The sequence below is a fragment of the Semicossyphus pulcher genome, unplaced genomic scaffold (genome assembly GCF_022749685.1).
Source record: "Semicossyphus pulcher isolate SPU_LCO1_2020_fin unplaced genomic scaffold, fSemPul1.0.p SCAF_14, whole genome shotgun sequence".
Taxonomy (NCBI): Eukaryota; Metazoa; Chordata; class Actinopteri; order Labriformes; family Labridae; genus Semicossyphus; species Semicossyphus pulcher.
Genome location: NW_027211648.1, coordinates 11,104,838 through 11,123,084, shown reverse-complemented (window position 1 = coordinate 11,123,084; position 18,247 = coordinate 11,104,838). Strand labels below are relative to the sequence as shown.

General features: G+C 43.4%; 1 protein-coding gene across 1 annotated transcript; it reads left to right on the top strand.

Moving 5' to 3' along the window:
• The first annotated feature begins 460 nt into the window (after positions 1-460).
• On the top strand, positions 461-11,908 carry lbh (LBH regulator of WNT signaling pathway). Its single transcript, XM_069662511.1, has 3 exons — positions 461-671; positions 5,828-5,930; positions 10,053-11,908. The coding sequence occupies exons 1-3, from the start codon at positions 643-645 to the stop codon at positions 10,275-10,277; spliced, it is 357 nt and encodes a 118-aa protein (XP_069518612.1). The 5' UTR covers positions 461-642; the 3' UTR covers positions 10,278-11,908.
• Positions 11,909-18,247: the final 6,339 nt, after the last annotated feature.

Sequence of the window (18,247 nt, the reverse complement as noted above, 5' to 3'; positions counted from 1 at the left end):
ACCATGCAGGAGGAGCATATATTGCCACTGAAATATGCAGACATTGACTTGCCCTTGGAATATATTTGTGAATGAGCCCGGGCAGAGGAGCTCTCCCCCCTCCCCTCTCTCCTCATTCGGACAAATGTCACGGATTACCTAACGGGCGAATCAGTGTGCTTTTTTGTCATTCAAGAGGAGGTAAGATTGTCATTTTGTTGCCTTGGAGACTACAAATCAGTGGCATCATGCAGTATCTTCTTGTCCATTCCCAATGAGCGAGTTCGGTCGCTGCTGTCGTCATCAGAGCTGGGGGCGGAGACTTTTGAGTCAGCTGTGCTCTGATTGGCTCCTGCCGGTAATGAGCTGCCATTGAGGATTTCGGGCTCGTACGGGGAGGAGGTGTGTCTGTGGATGAACAAGCACACGCCTCTTACATAAAAACTCAACACAACTGTAGTGTTGATCAGACGCACCTATTCTGAAGAGTGGCGCTTTCTTCCTCGAACAGTTTTTTTGATAGTCTTCTCGCGCAGTTACTTTCGGTTCACGCGAGCGTCTTGTGTTGCCTTGCAGGGGAAACAAAATAAAGCAGAAGTAGAGAGAAGCGCGTGGCTGTAATTACATTCTCTAATCAGCAGAATTAACAGCAGGTGTGAATTCATGTCTGTATTCTCCCCGCAGATATACTGGTGAGTACTCGCATCTTTTTCCAATGTTACTTGCAGCAGCGTTTTGTTTCTCTGTTCCACTCTACCCCCTTTACTAGCTTTTTAGGAAATTTAGATTAAATATCTAACACTTTTTTACCTTTGCACGTGACAGGTAAGAAAAATCCAGTGCTTGTGGTTGTTTTAGCTTGGTGATTTCCCCTTTTGTTGCTACACCCACTCTTGTTTCCTTTGAGATGTTCTTCTGTGTGATCTTACCACTGAAATTGGAAATATCATACCACACAGATTGGAAAGAGAATATATATGGTATAACTTTTAATAACTGTTTGGGCAAATGGTTCCCTCAGCCTTCTGCTTGCGGCATGAGCAAATTGAGAAAGGTCATTGTGGTTACGCAGTGGATTCATTTTAAGCTATTCTATTTAGGGATAAAATGCACTTTAATTCCCTTTTTTGAACCAGAGGGCCCGCAAGCTTACTTTTCTGTATCCTCTAACATTTGGATGGAATACGACACTGCCTTGCTCCTCTGGTGCTGCAGGTGCAGTGCAATTGGAGAAGGATGGATGCACTATGCTCCTATCTGTTACCAACGTCCATTATCAGGGTGATTTCTTCTGGCAGTCTGTACTCTAACTCCTTGATTCACTTCTTGATGCAGGAATAGGGAGGAGACCTTTGTTTGTTTTTTTCTGTTCTCTTATCTGTCTTGTGTTTTCCTGTCTGCACAGAGGATATGCGAGTCGCTTTGAAACATTGTTTTCGAGCTCTGCTCAAACCTCAGCAGGCTTCTTGCTGTCTCTAGCAGGAAGTTCAGAGTCGACCTCTTTACTGTAAACCACAAGCTGCTTTCTCGACTGCGTGCTCACTAACAGTAGACCTATGCTTCTCTGAACTTTAAAACCAGAAAAGTTCTAGCATCCTTTCATTCGGCTCGTATACAAGGTTAATAAGATTTTCACTCCAACACATGATGCGTTTTCAGTGGCAGCATCAAACAACAGGAATCTACATAGAACCCATTCATTCTAGCACACTCCTCAGGATCTCACTCGGTCCCTGCAGCACCCACATACCTGCAGAGCTGTGTGACTCGCCTGGTGGAAAGCTATGCCCTGTTACCACACAGGCTAAGATTTATGATGGTGGTAGTAAGAGCTGTGAGGTGGCAGCAGAGGGGAAACAATGTCGATAATGCACGATGCAAATACCCCCGTTGTGCAATGAGATTGTTGCGGAGGCCACTTGGGGGACCACTTACAGTTGCAGACATGAACGGAGCATGGCCTTGGCCTTTTATAGTCCTGAGACAGGTGGATGAGCCTGGTGTCACGCTTAGGTAACATCTTCAGCAAATATTTTCACTATATAATGAGGTTAGTACACAATATATCTGCTCCGCCATTGGACCAGCCAATTTGTCTGCACATTGAATCCTTGTAATCTACAGAAATATCACATTGTGTTCTGTTCTCATATATGGTAGCAGCGAGTGGTGGGGTGATTCCAAGAAGAGGGGACTGAAAAGGGCTTTAGTGATTAACTCTTGGTCGTGTCTTATGCAATTTTGGCTTTTAGAAATATTGCATAAGCCAACTCGAGCAGGACTGCAACAAGAACGGTTGTCTTCATTATTGATTGCTGCGCTCATTATTCTCAATTACTTATTCAAAGTCTAAACAGAGCTTATGTTGTCCGGTCAACATTACAAAACACAAACCGTATTAAGTTTGCAATAAAAGCAATGCTAACAAAAGCGCTAAATATTCCCATTCAAGAAGCAGGAAGCGCTAAATCTTCCTGAGATTCTCTTGACCAATAAGTTTATTTTAAAATCTAATTGATAAGTCGACAAATAGTTTGAACTCTAGTAATCCTTCCGATATGTGTTCTGGACTCATAAGACGTGACTGACCGGCGTCTGCTGCGGCCTGGCTGGACGTGGCATTAGGAAGCTGGCAGGACCAGGTGTGCATAAGGTTGACTGGGTCAGGAGGTAAACAGGTTAACAGCCGTCTGCCACACCTAGCCTCACACATTCATCAATGACGGCCAATTTGTGGTTAATGTGTATTTTGTTGTGACACATGTGTGCGTCTTTGCTCACAAGCTGTGGTCCGTGCAGCTCTTATGTAATAATGTACAGGTCGGTTGCTTATAGAACACTTAACGTCTCCCCTCTGTGAGCGAGGTATTCCACTTTATGAGAGGGACACGCTGTCCTGCTGCCTGACACTTGTAGCTGTGATAGATGGGACTGTGGTCCGTGTGTGTTTGTTTCCTCCCAGGTCGACTTGTTACATGTGCACCCCCACTTCCTCCTCATTGTGCCCCTTTATGTTTTATTAGGCCGATGTTCTGTTATTCTTAGCCGAGCAGGATGTTTATACGATCCCCGAACAGAAATATGACTGGCAAGGCCTGAGTGTTTATCTTTCTTCCCCCTCTTCTCCCCTCTCCTCCTCAGCTCAGGTCTTCACTGTCACTGTTCATCCTTTCTTCCCCACCTCCGCTGCTTTTTGCATGCCTGCCTCACCCTCTCTGCTCTCCTCAAGGATGAAAGAAGTTCCAGAGCAGCCCCAGCTGACATTATTTTTTCCATGTTAAACCTTGCGTATCCTTAAAGTCAACTTTTTATTTTTGGATATCCGGCTATTGTTTCCACCAAGTATGCCGTGTCGTCTGAACGGTGCGTTAAAGGTTACTTCAACAATCAGAAGCTTTTAAATCAGATTTTTAGAGTCAAATTTCACCCTGTTGTGATGTTGGTGTTTCCTCATGAAGGAAATAAGGGCTGTGTGTGTTAATGTTGGGCTGGAAAAAGTGATTGATTATGGGGTTAATGATCACACGAATCTCTTCCCCTCAGGATGAGATTTTGTTCAATAGGCCTCTTCATTGAGTCTGCACTGAACTCTTTGTCATGTGTTTCTCAACAGCGCTTCAGGATGTTGCAGATACACAAATGTTGAGGCCTCGAAATCAAAGGAGCTTTATCAGATATAATTGAATCTCTGTAGATTAGTGGATATTCGTTATGCTGTCGTTGATGAATTGAATGCGAAACGATGTAACTTCAGCTTAAAATGCTAATCTCGACGATCTCACTTTTGTTCTCTTTGGCGGCACCTTTGGTGATAAACAGTAATTTTTATCCCATTTGGCTCCGGTTGTAACTCTTGATTTTCCTCGCTGATGGTCGCTTTCCTTTTTAGACTGTTTGCCTTCAACTGAGCGTCGAATTTGTTTCTTTTTCTTTGGATTTTCACTTATTGTTGAAGTTGTATCTGTAGTCATCCATCTTTTCTTTGTTTGTTCAGCCATACTAGATTACTGTTTACTCGCAACACTTGCAGAGACCGGAAAAGCAGCCGCTTAGCTCCGCCTACCCTCTCTGGAATAACAACCACTGCTGGGTGACGGAAAACGCGTCACTAACTGGGCGCCGCTTGTGATTTTTTTTCTGCGAAAGTCGCCTCAGACAGCCAGTCTGTAAGTCTGCAAATGCAAAGGCTTTCATCAGCGGGCCATAGGCTCAATCACCATCATGTTACCTCATTCGGCGATAGATAGTGACATTTATTTAAATGAAAATCTTCGAGATTATTACTTGACTTTCATTTTTGATCAAACAAGTATAAAGTTAATGCTAAAATTTAGTGCAGCAAGTAGACAAGAGTCTCGAAGTCAGTAAACGATTACACAACATGTTTCTCAAGCTTGCTAACACTAGCCTCCTGGCTACAGGTCACACAGAATCAAGCTAGGTTTTATTAGCATCTACAGCATAGAAAATGTTATTTGTTGACAAGCTTGGATGATTAAACTTTAAGACAAATTAAAGCCCTATTTGTTTTATACTGTGGGAGAGTTGTAGAAAAATATATAAACATATTTTTCATTTATGGTAATTAAAGTTCCAGTAAACATGGAGCTGTACAGATCTATTCATGGAGCATATTCTCAGTTTTGAGTTTTGAATGAGTCATAAACGAGACGAAAATAGTCAACTGGGCTAGAAATTCCACAGCGGGTGTCATGTTGTAATAGCAGATGAAGTATCGTAGCTTTTGACACGGTTTATTTTTGAAGGGACTTCTGTTTGTGTGGCACATCAAACACTGAGATGATTCAGTTTCCAGTGTGTTATCTAATACACTTTGAAGCCAGGTTTTTCTTTGGTAGATGAATAAAACTGTGTTGAATGGTGAAATAAATTCTGTAAAACATATTTACATAATCACTCCTCCTTTTAAAACCATGTTTCAATCATTACCATGCTATAATTTTTTCACCATTCTGCTTCATCCCAAAAATAAACATTTTAAGATTCAAAGTAGGTCAAGCGAGGCCCACACATCTCTTCCCGAAGAAAAAAACAAGTCCATTGAAAGGGATGTGAGGATATGAGCGAGTGTGTTCTGTTTTCTTTGTTCTGTATAGCAGCGACCACACAGACCACAGGCCTGTGGCCGCTGACCACAAGGCAGGGAGCTTTAAATAGAGAGCGTGAGAAGGCCGTTCAGCATCTCGTCTCAGGACAGCGTCTATGTCAGGCCTGGGACCTGCTTCAAGTATTTTTATTTATCTTTACTACGACAATGCTGGATAGAGAAAGCACCGAGCATGGATAAACGACCCCTTGTTACTTTCATCTAAAATGGAAACTTTGGCCGAGCTTTTATGGAACCGATCGCATCGAGTTCCAGCCGAGTCAAATACCACAGCACGCCCCCAGCAGCTCTCACAATGACTGTGTTCTCTGGTCGCGACTGCAAGAGAACATCATCCTGTATTTAGAAACGGCCACCTTATGCAAGCCACTGCAGGAGCTGTGCAGCTCTGCAGTGCATTAGCACAGCACAGCACAGAGCGAGTTCTTGTTGTGTTGTGGTCGAGATGTGCGGAATATAAACGAAACGTGCCAGTAAAAACAACAATGACTTTCAGACTTTGACTGCGTGTATGCAGATGAACACTTTGATAGATGTGGTGTTTGTTTATTGTCCTCATGTGCCTCTATCGACTGTCTCTGATTACCACCACTTTGAGTGTGCGCCTGTCCACACTGTAGTATTCAAAGAGAGACCACATTAATGTTATAAAATTCTTAATAATAAATCGTGTCTCTAATATTGAATCTCTCAACTTCTGTTCTCCTTTCAACCTTGCAGCCCAGTGTTTGTGCCCGGCCGAGATATGACTGAGGTGATGATCAATAGCACACCCATGGAGGACATGAGGCTGAGCCCCAGCAAGGACAGACTCTCCTTCCAGGTAGGACGCTCACACACACACACACAAATACACACGGATGTACCATTTCCCTACACGTACATTTTTATAAGCATTTTATTTAGAGGGTCAAAGTCGAACTTGGGCCGCTGCATAGAGGACTGAGCCTCTGTGTATGGGGACACGCTTTAACGCATGATCATTTTATTTCTGTCATTTCGCTCTCGTGACTCGACTTGACGTCAGCATGAATAGGAGGGAGCAGCCATTGCATGTTTGGTAATGTGGCGACGGCAGTAATGATAGCATGAAGATAATGTGTCCCAGTAAGTATGAGTTGTGACGTGGGAAAAGTACAGTTTTCTTTGACACTGGGAATTTTACTAAATGATGAAAGCACAATGCTTAGACAGTTGCAGCAAAATTCTACATCCCTTACTTTTCATTAACTAGCGTGTTGGCAAGAGGACATTTGAGGTCACAACTTTAAACATACAAAGGAAACGTGTGTCAGGGAAATTGTGAGTAATTCACTACACACTGTAACATAAATAAACCCTGTAGATTCAGAGAGAAGCGGCCATCAGGTGGTTTTGACAAGGTGCTGCCAGCAGCTTTGTTTCACTGTCAGCTCAACAGGGCCGTCCTGGAGAGAAAACTACTTCAACACACAGCTGCTGCTTTTTTTAGTGTCACATGTAACCAGGGCGAAAATATAAACAAGGGAGGTTTATTTTAATACTTAAACCAGTTTCACCTTTAACAGTGATGTGTTGAACTTAATGCCCATGTTTGGTTTTAGATTTGCATTGGCACCGCTTTCATGAGGTCATGGGTACAGAAATATTCTTGCGCAAGTTCCTCCTGTTGTGATTTGTGCGAAAGCATTCACACATGAACATAATGGAATGGTCTGCTAGTGCCATGCCGTGTGTACACTTTGACGTTAAGAGGATGTAGACTGACCCAGAGGAAGATGCTGGCTTCCTCCCCCCACAGTTCACACCCCAGCTGCGAGTCTGTCTGAGAGGATGAGCGGATGAGGGGGGAAGCGGGAGAAGAGGACGGTGCTCTTTCTCTCTTTCCATCCTCACTCTGTGTTGCCTCATCTCGGCCATATGCCCAAAGTCCCCGCCGCTCCTTAGAGAATCTTTCTATGGAGCGGTGATGCTGCAACCAGTCACTTCCTCCTGTAAGGATGCTGCAGGCTTTGACACAAATTGTGTAACTGATACATTCCAGCTGCACCTATAAAGGGTATTGGGAAATGAATGTTACCTAGGAGTGGAGAGTGATGAGCAAGTAGTTACAAATCTGATTTATTATCCTAATGTCATGAATCAAGCGTAGAGTATGCACCCACCACACACCCCAGAAGATCCTGCCCAGAATAGCCGGCACTGTGCCTGGCTGATGATGTGTCGTCTCTTCCTGCCACTGGAAGTGAAACAAGTTATGACATGTGTTAGCGAGGGGTCCAAAGGCAAGGTCATTCACTGCCTAACTCCCCTCGGTGCTGACGCACAGTGAGGATTGGCGATGCAGGCCGGGAAATGCAGATACACACAGGCTTTAGACGAGTACACGCACACACAGTTGCACACGTCTAATCGCACCTCTTGGCGCGGCTCTATTCGCAGCTGTTTTCGGAGGATGTAAAAGCCGCTGATGGAAGCATACATGCTTTCATAACCTGACAAATTCTCACATTCACAAGGCATATTTATAGCTTTTTGTGTTTTTCCTCCCTTCTCATCTGTCTCCTATGGAATTCACAGAGACTTGGACACAGCTGGATCCCGTCTATCTCTTCCCCTCTCTTCTCGTCTCAGTCTCTCTCCTGCCTCATCTAATTCTTTCTTTCCACTCGGCTCTTTGCCCAGACAGCGACATTGCCCCACCCCCACCCGCCCCCCTTCCAATGTCTTGGAGTGAAATATGCAGGTCTAAAAATATTCATCCACTTTATCCAAACAACAGCAAAAAATGCTGTTCTTGGACCAGGAGTGGCAGGCTTTTTTTCCCCCTGGGCCGTTTCTCTGGTTCCTGAGAACAGAGAGAGTCTGAGGCTGATGTCCAATCTTGCCAGGACGGAGACTGCATGTAATCTCTCCTGTTGGAGCGTCTCTCATGCCCTACAGTTTAGATCCAAACATTTGAGGGTGGCAAGCCGCGTTTATAAGGAAAAGCATCAGCCTGGATTTTCTGAGAACTCTGCCGATTTCATGTTCAGCCCTAAACCCTTTTTTCCGTCTCCAGGGGAAAGTATTCAGCAGTAAATATTGACTGTTAAAGGGACGGAGGTTCTATTTCTACAAAAATCATGTTTCGGTAAACCTTCCACCTTTTTGTGTTTTCGGCTTACAGTTGATTTGAAATGCCACGATTATGCTCTTGTATAATCTTCCGAGTAGTGGGTGATGCGGCACTGGATGAGTTGGTAAGCAGCTAGTAGCTGCTTGGCACAATGCCTTCCAAAGCATTTAGATTAAACATGATGCAGCATTTACCGTAAGTCTCAGTGAACATGCCTCATTTGCCCATACAGAGCCACTGATGTCACTCCTGCTTGTGCAATCGGAGTTTGGGTGAGCACCTATGTGGAAAGCTAGCACGGCTGTTGGAGGAATGTGGGCTGGGAAAGGGCAGGTATGCTACCGGGATTTTAGGGAAACATTTCCCAGCACAGACGTTTTTCACTTCCTCTGCAGGGTTTCCACTTCTAGTAGTGCCTGCAACACTTTCACAAGACCAACTTACAGTATACCAGAGCTTACAGTTCATGGGCATATTTCTTACCAAGCACATATAAGAAATATGGCCATGAATGTATTTTACACGTAAAGCAGCTTGATCAGCCAGCTCTGCAGTTTAGATACTAACTTTAATTTAACCTACATTCATGTGGTGTTTGCTGAATCTGAGAATTCACATGATCACGCCTCAGGTTGTAACAACAACTCAGAAAGTCTAAAAAAAATTTGGGTACTTTCCATGTTGACGCAAGACTTTCTGAGTCGACATGTTAACCAGAAACATGGCTGACCGAAGTCAATGTGGGTTAAGTAGGAAGGTATTTATTAGCATTAACACCTGTAAGAAGTAATGCCCTGTAATGCTCTGAGTAATAGCACACTACCAAAGTGTCTTTGTAGCGCCTATATTGTTTCAACATTAAAACATAAAGCTCATGAACTCTCTGACTTTGGAAGACTACTTCCAATCTAATGAAATGGGACCCCCTCAGAAGCACAAACGCAGCATTACTCTCGAGGTTAAAGAGCAGCTCCAGTCATGTTTTAAGACATAAAATGTTCTGCTTGAAATAATAAATTGTCTGATATGCTTTTTCAGCTAAACAAGTTTAATTATGTTTAAAATCCTCCCAAAGCATCTCCTCCTTCTCCCTCATTAAAAAATCATGAATCTGCATAGGCCCCGCCCACTATGCACATTTCCAACCGCCCCCTCCGTCGTGAAAACAAAACGCGTCTCTGTCGTTTAGTGGCAACTTGTTGAAACTTAGCTAGCTTGAAATGTAGTCATTAGTAGCAGTAACTTTATTAGTCAGTAGTGTGTTTGCAAAAATTACGATGAAGGTTACAGCTGGCTCGTGCATCGCTGAAGTGGTTGCCATAGGTTACACATAATGATATGCGCAGCGTCATCCCGTCCATTAACGGGATTGGCTCCTTAGGTTTGTGAAGTCACAAACCTGCCAATCTGAAAACGTGTTGTTCAACCTGTCCTTGGTACACTGCAGTTTAAAAGCAGACAGGCCCATCTGTGGAGATGACTGCTGATGTTGTCCCTGATATGTCTTGTAGCACATGAAGAACAACACATGGAGATGTTAACATGGTTAAACACTTGATTTTCACTGGAGGGGGTTTTTTCAGTAATGCATAATTCCCACCGAAATTAGCGCGTTGACGCGGGTTTTTTAGACCCGGGAAGACCTGCTTTTAGATGCCGATTGTCTCTTTTCCCATTGCCAGTGAAGTATGCTGCTTTCGGTCTCTTTTCTGCTGCGTCACAAACGCGCCGGAAACAGGGTCAGTAAACAGTGACGATGTTACAGTGGTTAGGTCTTTATTGTATCTATTACTCATTCAGTCTGTTTATCAAACTAACCAGCATTTCATCCTTGTCTTTTCTCTTCAGATATTCCCCGACCCCTCAGACTTTGACCGCTGCTGTAAGCTGAAAGATCGCCTGCCCTCCATCGTGGTTGAGCCGACAGAGGGAGAGGTGGAGAGCGGGGAGCTTCGCTGGCCTCCGGAGGAGTTCCTGGTGAGCGAAGAAGAGGAGGAGGAAGATGATGACGAAGAGGAGCAGAATAACGGCAGTATCCCAAACGGACAGCCAACACAGAATTCCCAGCACTAAAGGCCGTGTTTCAAGACCCATACTCTCTTATTTCTATCTGATGGACTCTCTCTTTCTCCACACTGGTTCCACTGCACCTCCAACAGACTCCGACCGCAGACGTATTCAGCATCTCGTGATGCCATCTCATTGCCCTCGACACCAAAGCATCACTCCAGCAAGAGAAGCAATACACACAGGCAACACACTCTCACAAGATGAATTATCCTCCTGGGCTGCAAAGCCACCAAGACACACTTAAAAAGAACGGACACGCACACTCATAACCAACACTTTCTTCTAACTATGCCTGTCACCGTGTGTCTCGGCCCGGGACACACGTCCTGTTGGAAAGCGGCTCCATGGACAGATGACACTGCAGGGGGCTGCTACCGCTCTGTGTTTTACTCCAAAATGGCTGGCGTCATGACCCCAGAGACTCGCATACAGAACTTATGTGGTACCCGTGGGGATTATCGTCTTCAGTACACTGTCCGTACCTGTGTTCAGTTTCTGGATTGATATGTTGATTATTGTGATTGCCACCGCTGTCCGTAGATCCGTCTGTTTTCTGAGAAGTGAATGTTTTGTGATTTGAGAAGTGGGTGTTTGTGTCACAATGTTACTGGGATTTTTGGTTCTCCCCCCTTAATATTTTTCTTACGTCAGATACTCAGTCAAAATGCAACTTGGAATATTTTTAGGGAGGTGAGAAGAAAGTTTAAGAATAAACCAGCATACCCGGCTCTGCTTGTGTCACACATTAATTGTACAAATACTTGTTATGCAAAGAGGACACAGTCACGCTCTGATCAGATCACTGCATTGGCCTCATGTAACCCTTATGACAAACAGTGCTTGGATGACAAAGAAAAAATTGAGAAATAAATATAAAGTAAGCCGGTAATGTTCAAAATGGCGAGGTAGCGAGGCCTATAAAGCGATGTACAGACCCAATGAAGGATGTGTAAATACTTGTTCCCAATGAGCCAACCCCTGAGGCCTTGTAGAACGCTGATCTTGTTTGTACTCTGGGTTTGGTTTCTGTTTAAGAAAGACAAAGACTGATGCTCACTCTGAGCTGAACACACCTGAACTGAAAGTCGACCGTCCTCTTAGTCTTCCTGTTCTTTATTTGAAAGCAGCCATACTTCTGACACCGTGAAGTTCCGGTTACAAAGAAGTCTCACAATGCGTACGGCAATATCTTAACCCATGTGAAACTCTTCATCACAACACAATTAGTCTGTATTTGCCAAAAGAAGCTAATTTCTCTTGTAGTAATGTCTCGTCTGTATTGCAGTTTCAAAGGTTGGTGTTCTTTTGTTCACTCTTTTACTCACCACTTACTGTTTGTGGAACAATTCTTGTAAGTCGATTAGTGGAAAAGACACAATATGAAACTCTGTTGTACAAGCATGACTGAGATACGTCTGTGTTTTGTGAAGTCTCATTCGAGTGGCATTAGGGCTGTGTACAGAACATCTCTCTCTTTCTCCTGTCTGTCACCTGCAGGTCCCACATTGTTTTTGTAACGCTCAGGGAGATTAGCCGCCATCTTTCTCTTTATTTTTTGTTTTTGTTTTTTTTGTATTTAGACCACTTTTCTCTGATTACAGAGGCTGTAAATAAACATTTGAATTTGCTATCCAGCTGTGTGACTCTGCTGTGTGAATAATTGACTTTGAAGAGTTATTGAAGATGAAGTAAATGAGTGTTTTACTGGGGCGCTCCTCCAGCGCGTTTTAAGTCTTGTTTCCAGGAGACTAAACTTCTGTTTACTTTTATTTTCCTTCATGTGAACCCCCTTCACTTCTTTCACCCACTCACTTCACCTGCAGTGGTTAGAAAAAAAGCAGCAGCACTTCCTGCTCTCTCACATGCAGAATCTCTCGGATAAAACAGATGCATGTGTAGAAGCGAGAATAGGCCACATGCTACTTCCTGTCTTCCACTTGCAGACTTTCAGTTGCAACAAAATCTAAACCATGAGCACTGAACAGCTTTAAATTCAATCTCTTTCATTTAAAAATATCAAAATAAAGCTATGTGGCGTTACAGAGAACATTGGTTTAACCTAGCAACCTTTTGGGGGCTTTCTTCTGATTACAGAAACACTGAGGACAGTACAGCGTATAAAACCCTGTGGAAGCAGCTCCTCACGCTCTGCCCATAAACACTCACCACAATGATACAAGACTAATAAAATGTGGTTGAGTGGAAAAGTTCTAATGGGGAACTGGGGGATTTACAGGAATAAACAGAAAGTTCTGTGATCACAGTTACAATGGAAACTTCTCAGGTGATTTGCTGCTCTGTGCTGTATTAGTGGCCCACTATAGGTCGAGTTTAATTGGTACCGGGAACACTCCATCAGGGTTGTTAATGTAGGGTCTTCGGGCCTGATTTGCCAAGGTGGTACCCTCAGGGCCTTACGGTCACTTCCTGGAAGAGAAACAATGAACTGACATTCTGTCCGCTTCCTACTTCCTGGAAAAAAAAAGGAGCAGAAAGTTATTAATACCCCCCAGTTGATAATGGTGGTCAGCAGCAGAGTGTGTCGGGTGGCTACTTCTGAAAAGGCAAGAAAAGGAATGTCCTTTATCCCTTTTCTTAACGTCTGCTCCTTGATCTTAGTGGAAAATGTCATGAGATCATGGAAAGAAGAAATCAGAAGAAGCTAGAAAAGGACAGGCGCAGTCCTCGGAGAGGCCGACTTAACTCGCAGCCGGCTACGCAGTCGTGTGACGTCAGCCGGGGACCTCTGAACTTTGAGTTGACTTTCAAATATGAGTGGAGAAAGTAATAGCGAGAAAGCAATATACTTCAGCTTTAATAGGCAAAGGTCCTGAGTTTCTCGGGCTTTTAGAGATTTGAAAGGAAGGCCCTGAGGTGTCTTCTCAGAGCAGTATGACATTTGGAGCAGCTCTTATCTTCTTTAGCTGCTACTAAGAATATCTGCAATAAAAACTTTTATAATGCAGCTGCACTTAAATTTGTAGCACCCTCTTATTGCGCTTGACACCCAAGCATCACTCTTGCATGGCATCCAACAACAGCTTCTATGTTTTACTCCAAAATTGCTGTTTTATACTTCAACACGGAACTATTTTGGGACAATAACCGTACATGTGCTTCTGAGAATGAATGATTCTTCTCCTTTTTTTTGTCTAAAGGATTTTCTGTGACCTAACATCAGACATTCACAGAAAAAGGCATCCTGGAAACATTTTAGAGAAGTGAGCAGAAAGTGAAAGAGAGTAAACCACCGTGCTCTGCATCTGCGGTAAATGCATTGTAGAAATGCTTGTCATGCAGCGAGGACACAGTCATGCTATGATCCACTGACCTCCTGTAAGCCTTTTTACAGTCAGGCTTACAGCAGACAGTAATTGGATGACGAAGCAAAATAGGACAACTAAATGTCACACAAGCAGGTTATTGTTCAAAAGGGCAACGGTGAGTTAAGCTGAAAATTACACATTAAACAAAGCACTGACCCAATGATAGGATGTGTAATTACTTGTTCCCATTGAGCCAGCTCCGGAGGCATGCAGGGCCTTGTCATGGGTTTGGTTTATTTTTTAGATACACAAAGACTGAGTCTTGCTTGAAGATACACACACCTGGACTCACAATTGTCTGTCTTTCCTGTAGCCTTCCTCTTCTTTATTCAATCAGCCATCCTTTGACAGGCTTGCCTTTGCCCTTTCACACCTGAATGGAGCAATAAAACAGAGAGTGGGAGCTGAAGGAAATGTTAACAGGAGTTCATAAAAACAAAATTTTCCATAATCTGGACAGGTCGAAGTTTAACTGCAGGAATTTTTCAGTTACATCACTCAAGACAGACTCCCTTAAAAGGCCCTGAAAACCTATTTTCAGCTTCTCCCTAAGCATGATCAAGTCCAACACAAAGACATGTAAAAGGCAGAAAACCTTTTTGCTATTCCACTTTGAGATACTTCTTTCTTTAATCCCTGAGCTGAGCTGAGTTTGGAAAAGCTAACGTCAAAAACTTCTACGCTAACAGGGGTTAGCATAATTTGAAGGCGAATGGCATTTGTTGGCTTTTTTGCTCATGTGTTTCCTTTAACCCTGATCAAACCACAACCACAAAAGCTCAAAAATATGCTGATTTGCTTTCTTGCCAAGAATTAGATAAAAATACTGATACCACTCTCATTTCTGTTTGGCTAAAATGTAGCATTAGCCAGTAGCAGCTGGGCTTAGCTAGCTTGGTACGAAGACGGTAAACAGCTAGCCTGACTCCATCGAAAGGGAAGATTAACCCACTTACAAACACATTGCACTCACTAATTAACATGTTATATCTTGTTTGCTTCGCTAAACTATGTTTAACTATCCAAAAAAAACTAAATGAGAGTAGTAGCCTATAAATAGCATTAGCTAACTCAGCATGCAAGCTAATGAGCACACTGTGGCTTGAAATGTATATGTTTTCAGCAGCTTTAATCTTGTGTTGTCCAATTTTTTACCACTGTATTTCTTGTGTGAAAATAATTTCTCTACACCATTAATCAGTCTCTTAACCACTCTGCTGGAGGTCAGAGGTGACAGCACTCATTTTGCAGCTGGTAAGATGAGTACCAGTGACTCTCAAGAGTACATACTGGCAGAGGGGGAACGGAGTGTGTCTCGCACACCATTGTTGGCGTGAGACGCGGTATCTCTAAATGTGAGTGCGAGCGTGTGTGCCTGGCTGCGTATTAAAACTGTTGTCAGAGCGCTCTGAGTGAAGTCACTGATAGCTCTTCTAACTCATTCTTGGAATTCTTTCCAATGGAAACAATCCCATCGCTGATCCCAGTGTGTCAGCAGAGTCTGACCTGCCAACCCCTGAATTCTCCCCGACTCCCAACTATAGTCCACATTAACGCTGTTTCACTGTCGGTCCTCCACACATAAACTCACACCGACCCCTTCATGTACCCATAAACCTTCCCTCTTCAATAACCCCTGTCACAAGGAGAGAAATAATGCAATGAACTCTTTTTCCACTCCCCTCTCTTCATTTCACTGCAGTTGTTTTCTTGTTCTTTCTATTTTTTGCTCTCCCAGACTTTCTTTCGTTCTGTTGTTTCAGCAAGTTTCCCATACTTACATGACAGTAAAAATGGACTCTGCATTCCCACCGTGCTGGTTATGTAACATAAGTTAACATTTCATTATAAACACTGCCCCTGTTCTTATAACCTTGCTATTTCAGTGCTGCAACCTTACTGTATAAGCCACCCAGGTTCATTCTGCGTGTGCATGCATAACTGTGTCTCTGTGTTTGTGCAAAGCTTGCAAAGGGGCGCATGTGCTGCGAGGTTTTATGTATAACCGTGTCTTGTTATTATGAGGGGCTGTGTGCGTAAGGGAAAGATTCTTTTCCCATGGTTCCTCAAGTGTGAGAAGAAAGTAGAGCTCTCAGGACATGAAGCAAAAAAACTCTTCTGGTTATTTATAACCTGTCTGGAGACGGCCCACCAAGCGTAGACACATATCTGGCACTGTCAACAAGAGAAGAGCTGGAGGAAGATACGCTGAGAGGCATACGACAAGGAGGGGGGATTAAGAGGTGACGGGGTCAGGAAAGGGAAGGAGGGATGTTGAAGAGGTAGAGCATTAAGAACACCTGCAGTGTGACAACACAGGTTAGAGACAGGTGGGCAACTTAAATTAGCCTAGCAAGATTAGAAAAATTGGGACCCTGGCAAAAATTACAGTTGGGAACTGCAGGTCACAATAATAGTTATCTCTCACTTTGTTATATTATTTACAGAGACCCAACATGAATCCACCATGCGCAAGCACTTGGCAAGACTGGCTATTAAAGCTCCTGTGAGGAACTTACGGTTCGGGTTGATTTTGGCGCCCCCTGTGGACAAATCTGTACCTCTTATCTCTTTGCTGATTTTGTCCTGTACATGCTTACGTAGTGTTTTTTAACAAAAAATCTCATCCTGCTTTCTTTAACAGTCATATGTATCACTCACTTTAAATATTTGCCCTGGAAAATGTAAACAAAGGCAGCGTGTAGTTAATCGCTTTGTCTGACACCTACCCCCCGCCAGCAGTTTCAGGCATTAACAATAACCATACAGAAATGATCAATTTTGTCGCTGATGGTCTGGATTGCTTTTGTAGGTCATATAGAGTAATAAGAATCATTTTCAGTCTGCTTCATAACCAACAAAAAACTCCTCACAGGAACTTTAAAATCTCCGTTTAACAGGCGGAAACGTCGAGCAGAACCAGATTCATGGCGAACAGCCGTCTGCCGTGACCGGATGGGCCTAGAAGGCGGGATAGAGGGAGAGGCAGAAAGAAAGAGAGTTGGAGAGACGAACAAACAGGCAGCAACAAAGATGACAAATAATACAGACTCAGCTGGGATAGGCTCCAGCCCCCGCGACCCTGAACAGCATAAGCGGTATAGATAATGGATGGATGGATTTCGTAATAACAACTATAAAATGAATGATATAAAAGTATATAAGCTGTCGACTGATGTCCTTCCCTTGATTTTATCTGACATGTTGATACACCAAAGTGATTACATTTCAAAACAAATCATCCACAACTTCACCATTAATCAGAGTCAAGCATGCTCAGTGCTCGCCAAGCTGCTCTCTGTACCTGCACGTCAACAGGCCGGCCTTTGAAGACATAATGTAACGGCTGGACTCAGAACCACAGCACATATTTGGACGGCTGAGTCTAAGCACCCGGGGACTCTTTCCATATTTAACATGGTGATGTAATACGCTTCTGCATCTCATCCTCCAGCTTAGATCAATGCAAGTCTGCTGTAGTCTAAAGTAAATCTGCATTATACTGTACATTTGTGTGTTAATGTGCTAAGCCGCAGCCTATTGCTCTCCCAAGGGCCGTTGTGGATATAAATAGACTGCTTACAGCCCCGCCACTCTTAATCCTCATCGCCTAGAGACCAGGGCGGAAAAAAAGAAGAGACAGATAGAAGCAGGACGTAGAAGGAGATAAAAACACAGAAATTAAGATACACTGGAGTAAGAGTAATGTGCAAAGCGCTGGTCGGGACGTGTTGTCAAAGTGAGCAGGAAGTGAAGTGAAAGAGAAGAAGACTCGAGTTAAATCATCCATGATGTCCCCTCTTTGAACTGCCAAGAGCGCACAAGAGGTCTTTAAGAGGCAAGAATGTTTTAAAAACAACAAACTTGAGTTTCTTTTCAATAAAGCCTTGTTAAAGCGCTCAATCAATAAACCCCATTGAAAATAAACCAAAACACAGTGTACAATGCCCAAAAAAGTCAGTCTGTCTCTCCAGCATGGAGTTATGTAAGTGGAAAGGCATGTCCACATGAATTAAAGTTGTTATTCTTTACATTTATCTGTTAATTTGATCCTAAAAAAAGGTTGCATATCACTTGGCTTACCTCCCATGTGGATTTTATAAGCAAACATAAGCGGAGTGTCCATGTTTTGTGTTTTTAAAGGATTAAAATGTCCGTGATTCTTAGCAGAGGGCTTAGATATTTGGACTTCTCAGAGGGAATATGATTAGGAGTACCTGATCAAATTGCTCTTGCTAAATTATCTCTGACAAGCGCCATTAATCATGTGGATGTGCGTCTCGTTTGAAGGTGAGCTGGCACTAAACTAAAAAAAAAAAAAAAAAGAGAGAGAGCTTGTTTCAAAGCAAAGTTTTTCCGTTCCCCTCTGAAGTGATGCGATGACCCTTGAGGAGTTTATACTGACGGAGCTATACAGTTCACTCAGTCTCTCAGATAGAGTGCATGCCATAGGGAGCAGGTCATGGAAAAGTCTTGAGTTTGACTAAGTGCACTCTCTCTTCCACCCTGTCCGTCAGGCCGTCTCTCTACCTCACCCACCACACACGCAGCAGCATACATACGCACACACGCAGGACAGAACACGCGTATGCTCCGATACACTCAGACACATTGAACAATCTTACACACATCACTGAATGCTGAGGT

What these genes read in the sequence shown, in the direction of transcription:
- lbh (XM_069662511.1), top strand. Translation starts at nt 643, where the DNA reads ATGTCTGTATTCTCCCCGCAGATATACTG. An exon ending in TTCTCCCCGCAGATATACTG is followed by an intron (nt 672 to 5,827) that starts GTGAGTACTCGC and finishes TCAACCTTGCAG; the next exon opens with CCCAGTGTTTGTGCCCGGCC. An exon ending in AGGACAGACTCTCCTTCCAG is followed by an intron (nt 5,931 to 10,052) that starts GTAGGACGCTCA and finishes TTTTCTCTTCAG; the next exon opens with ATATTCCCCGACCCCTCAGA.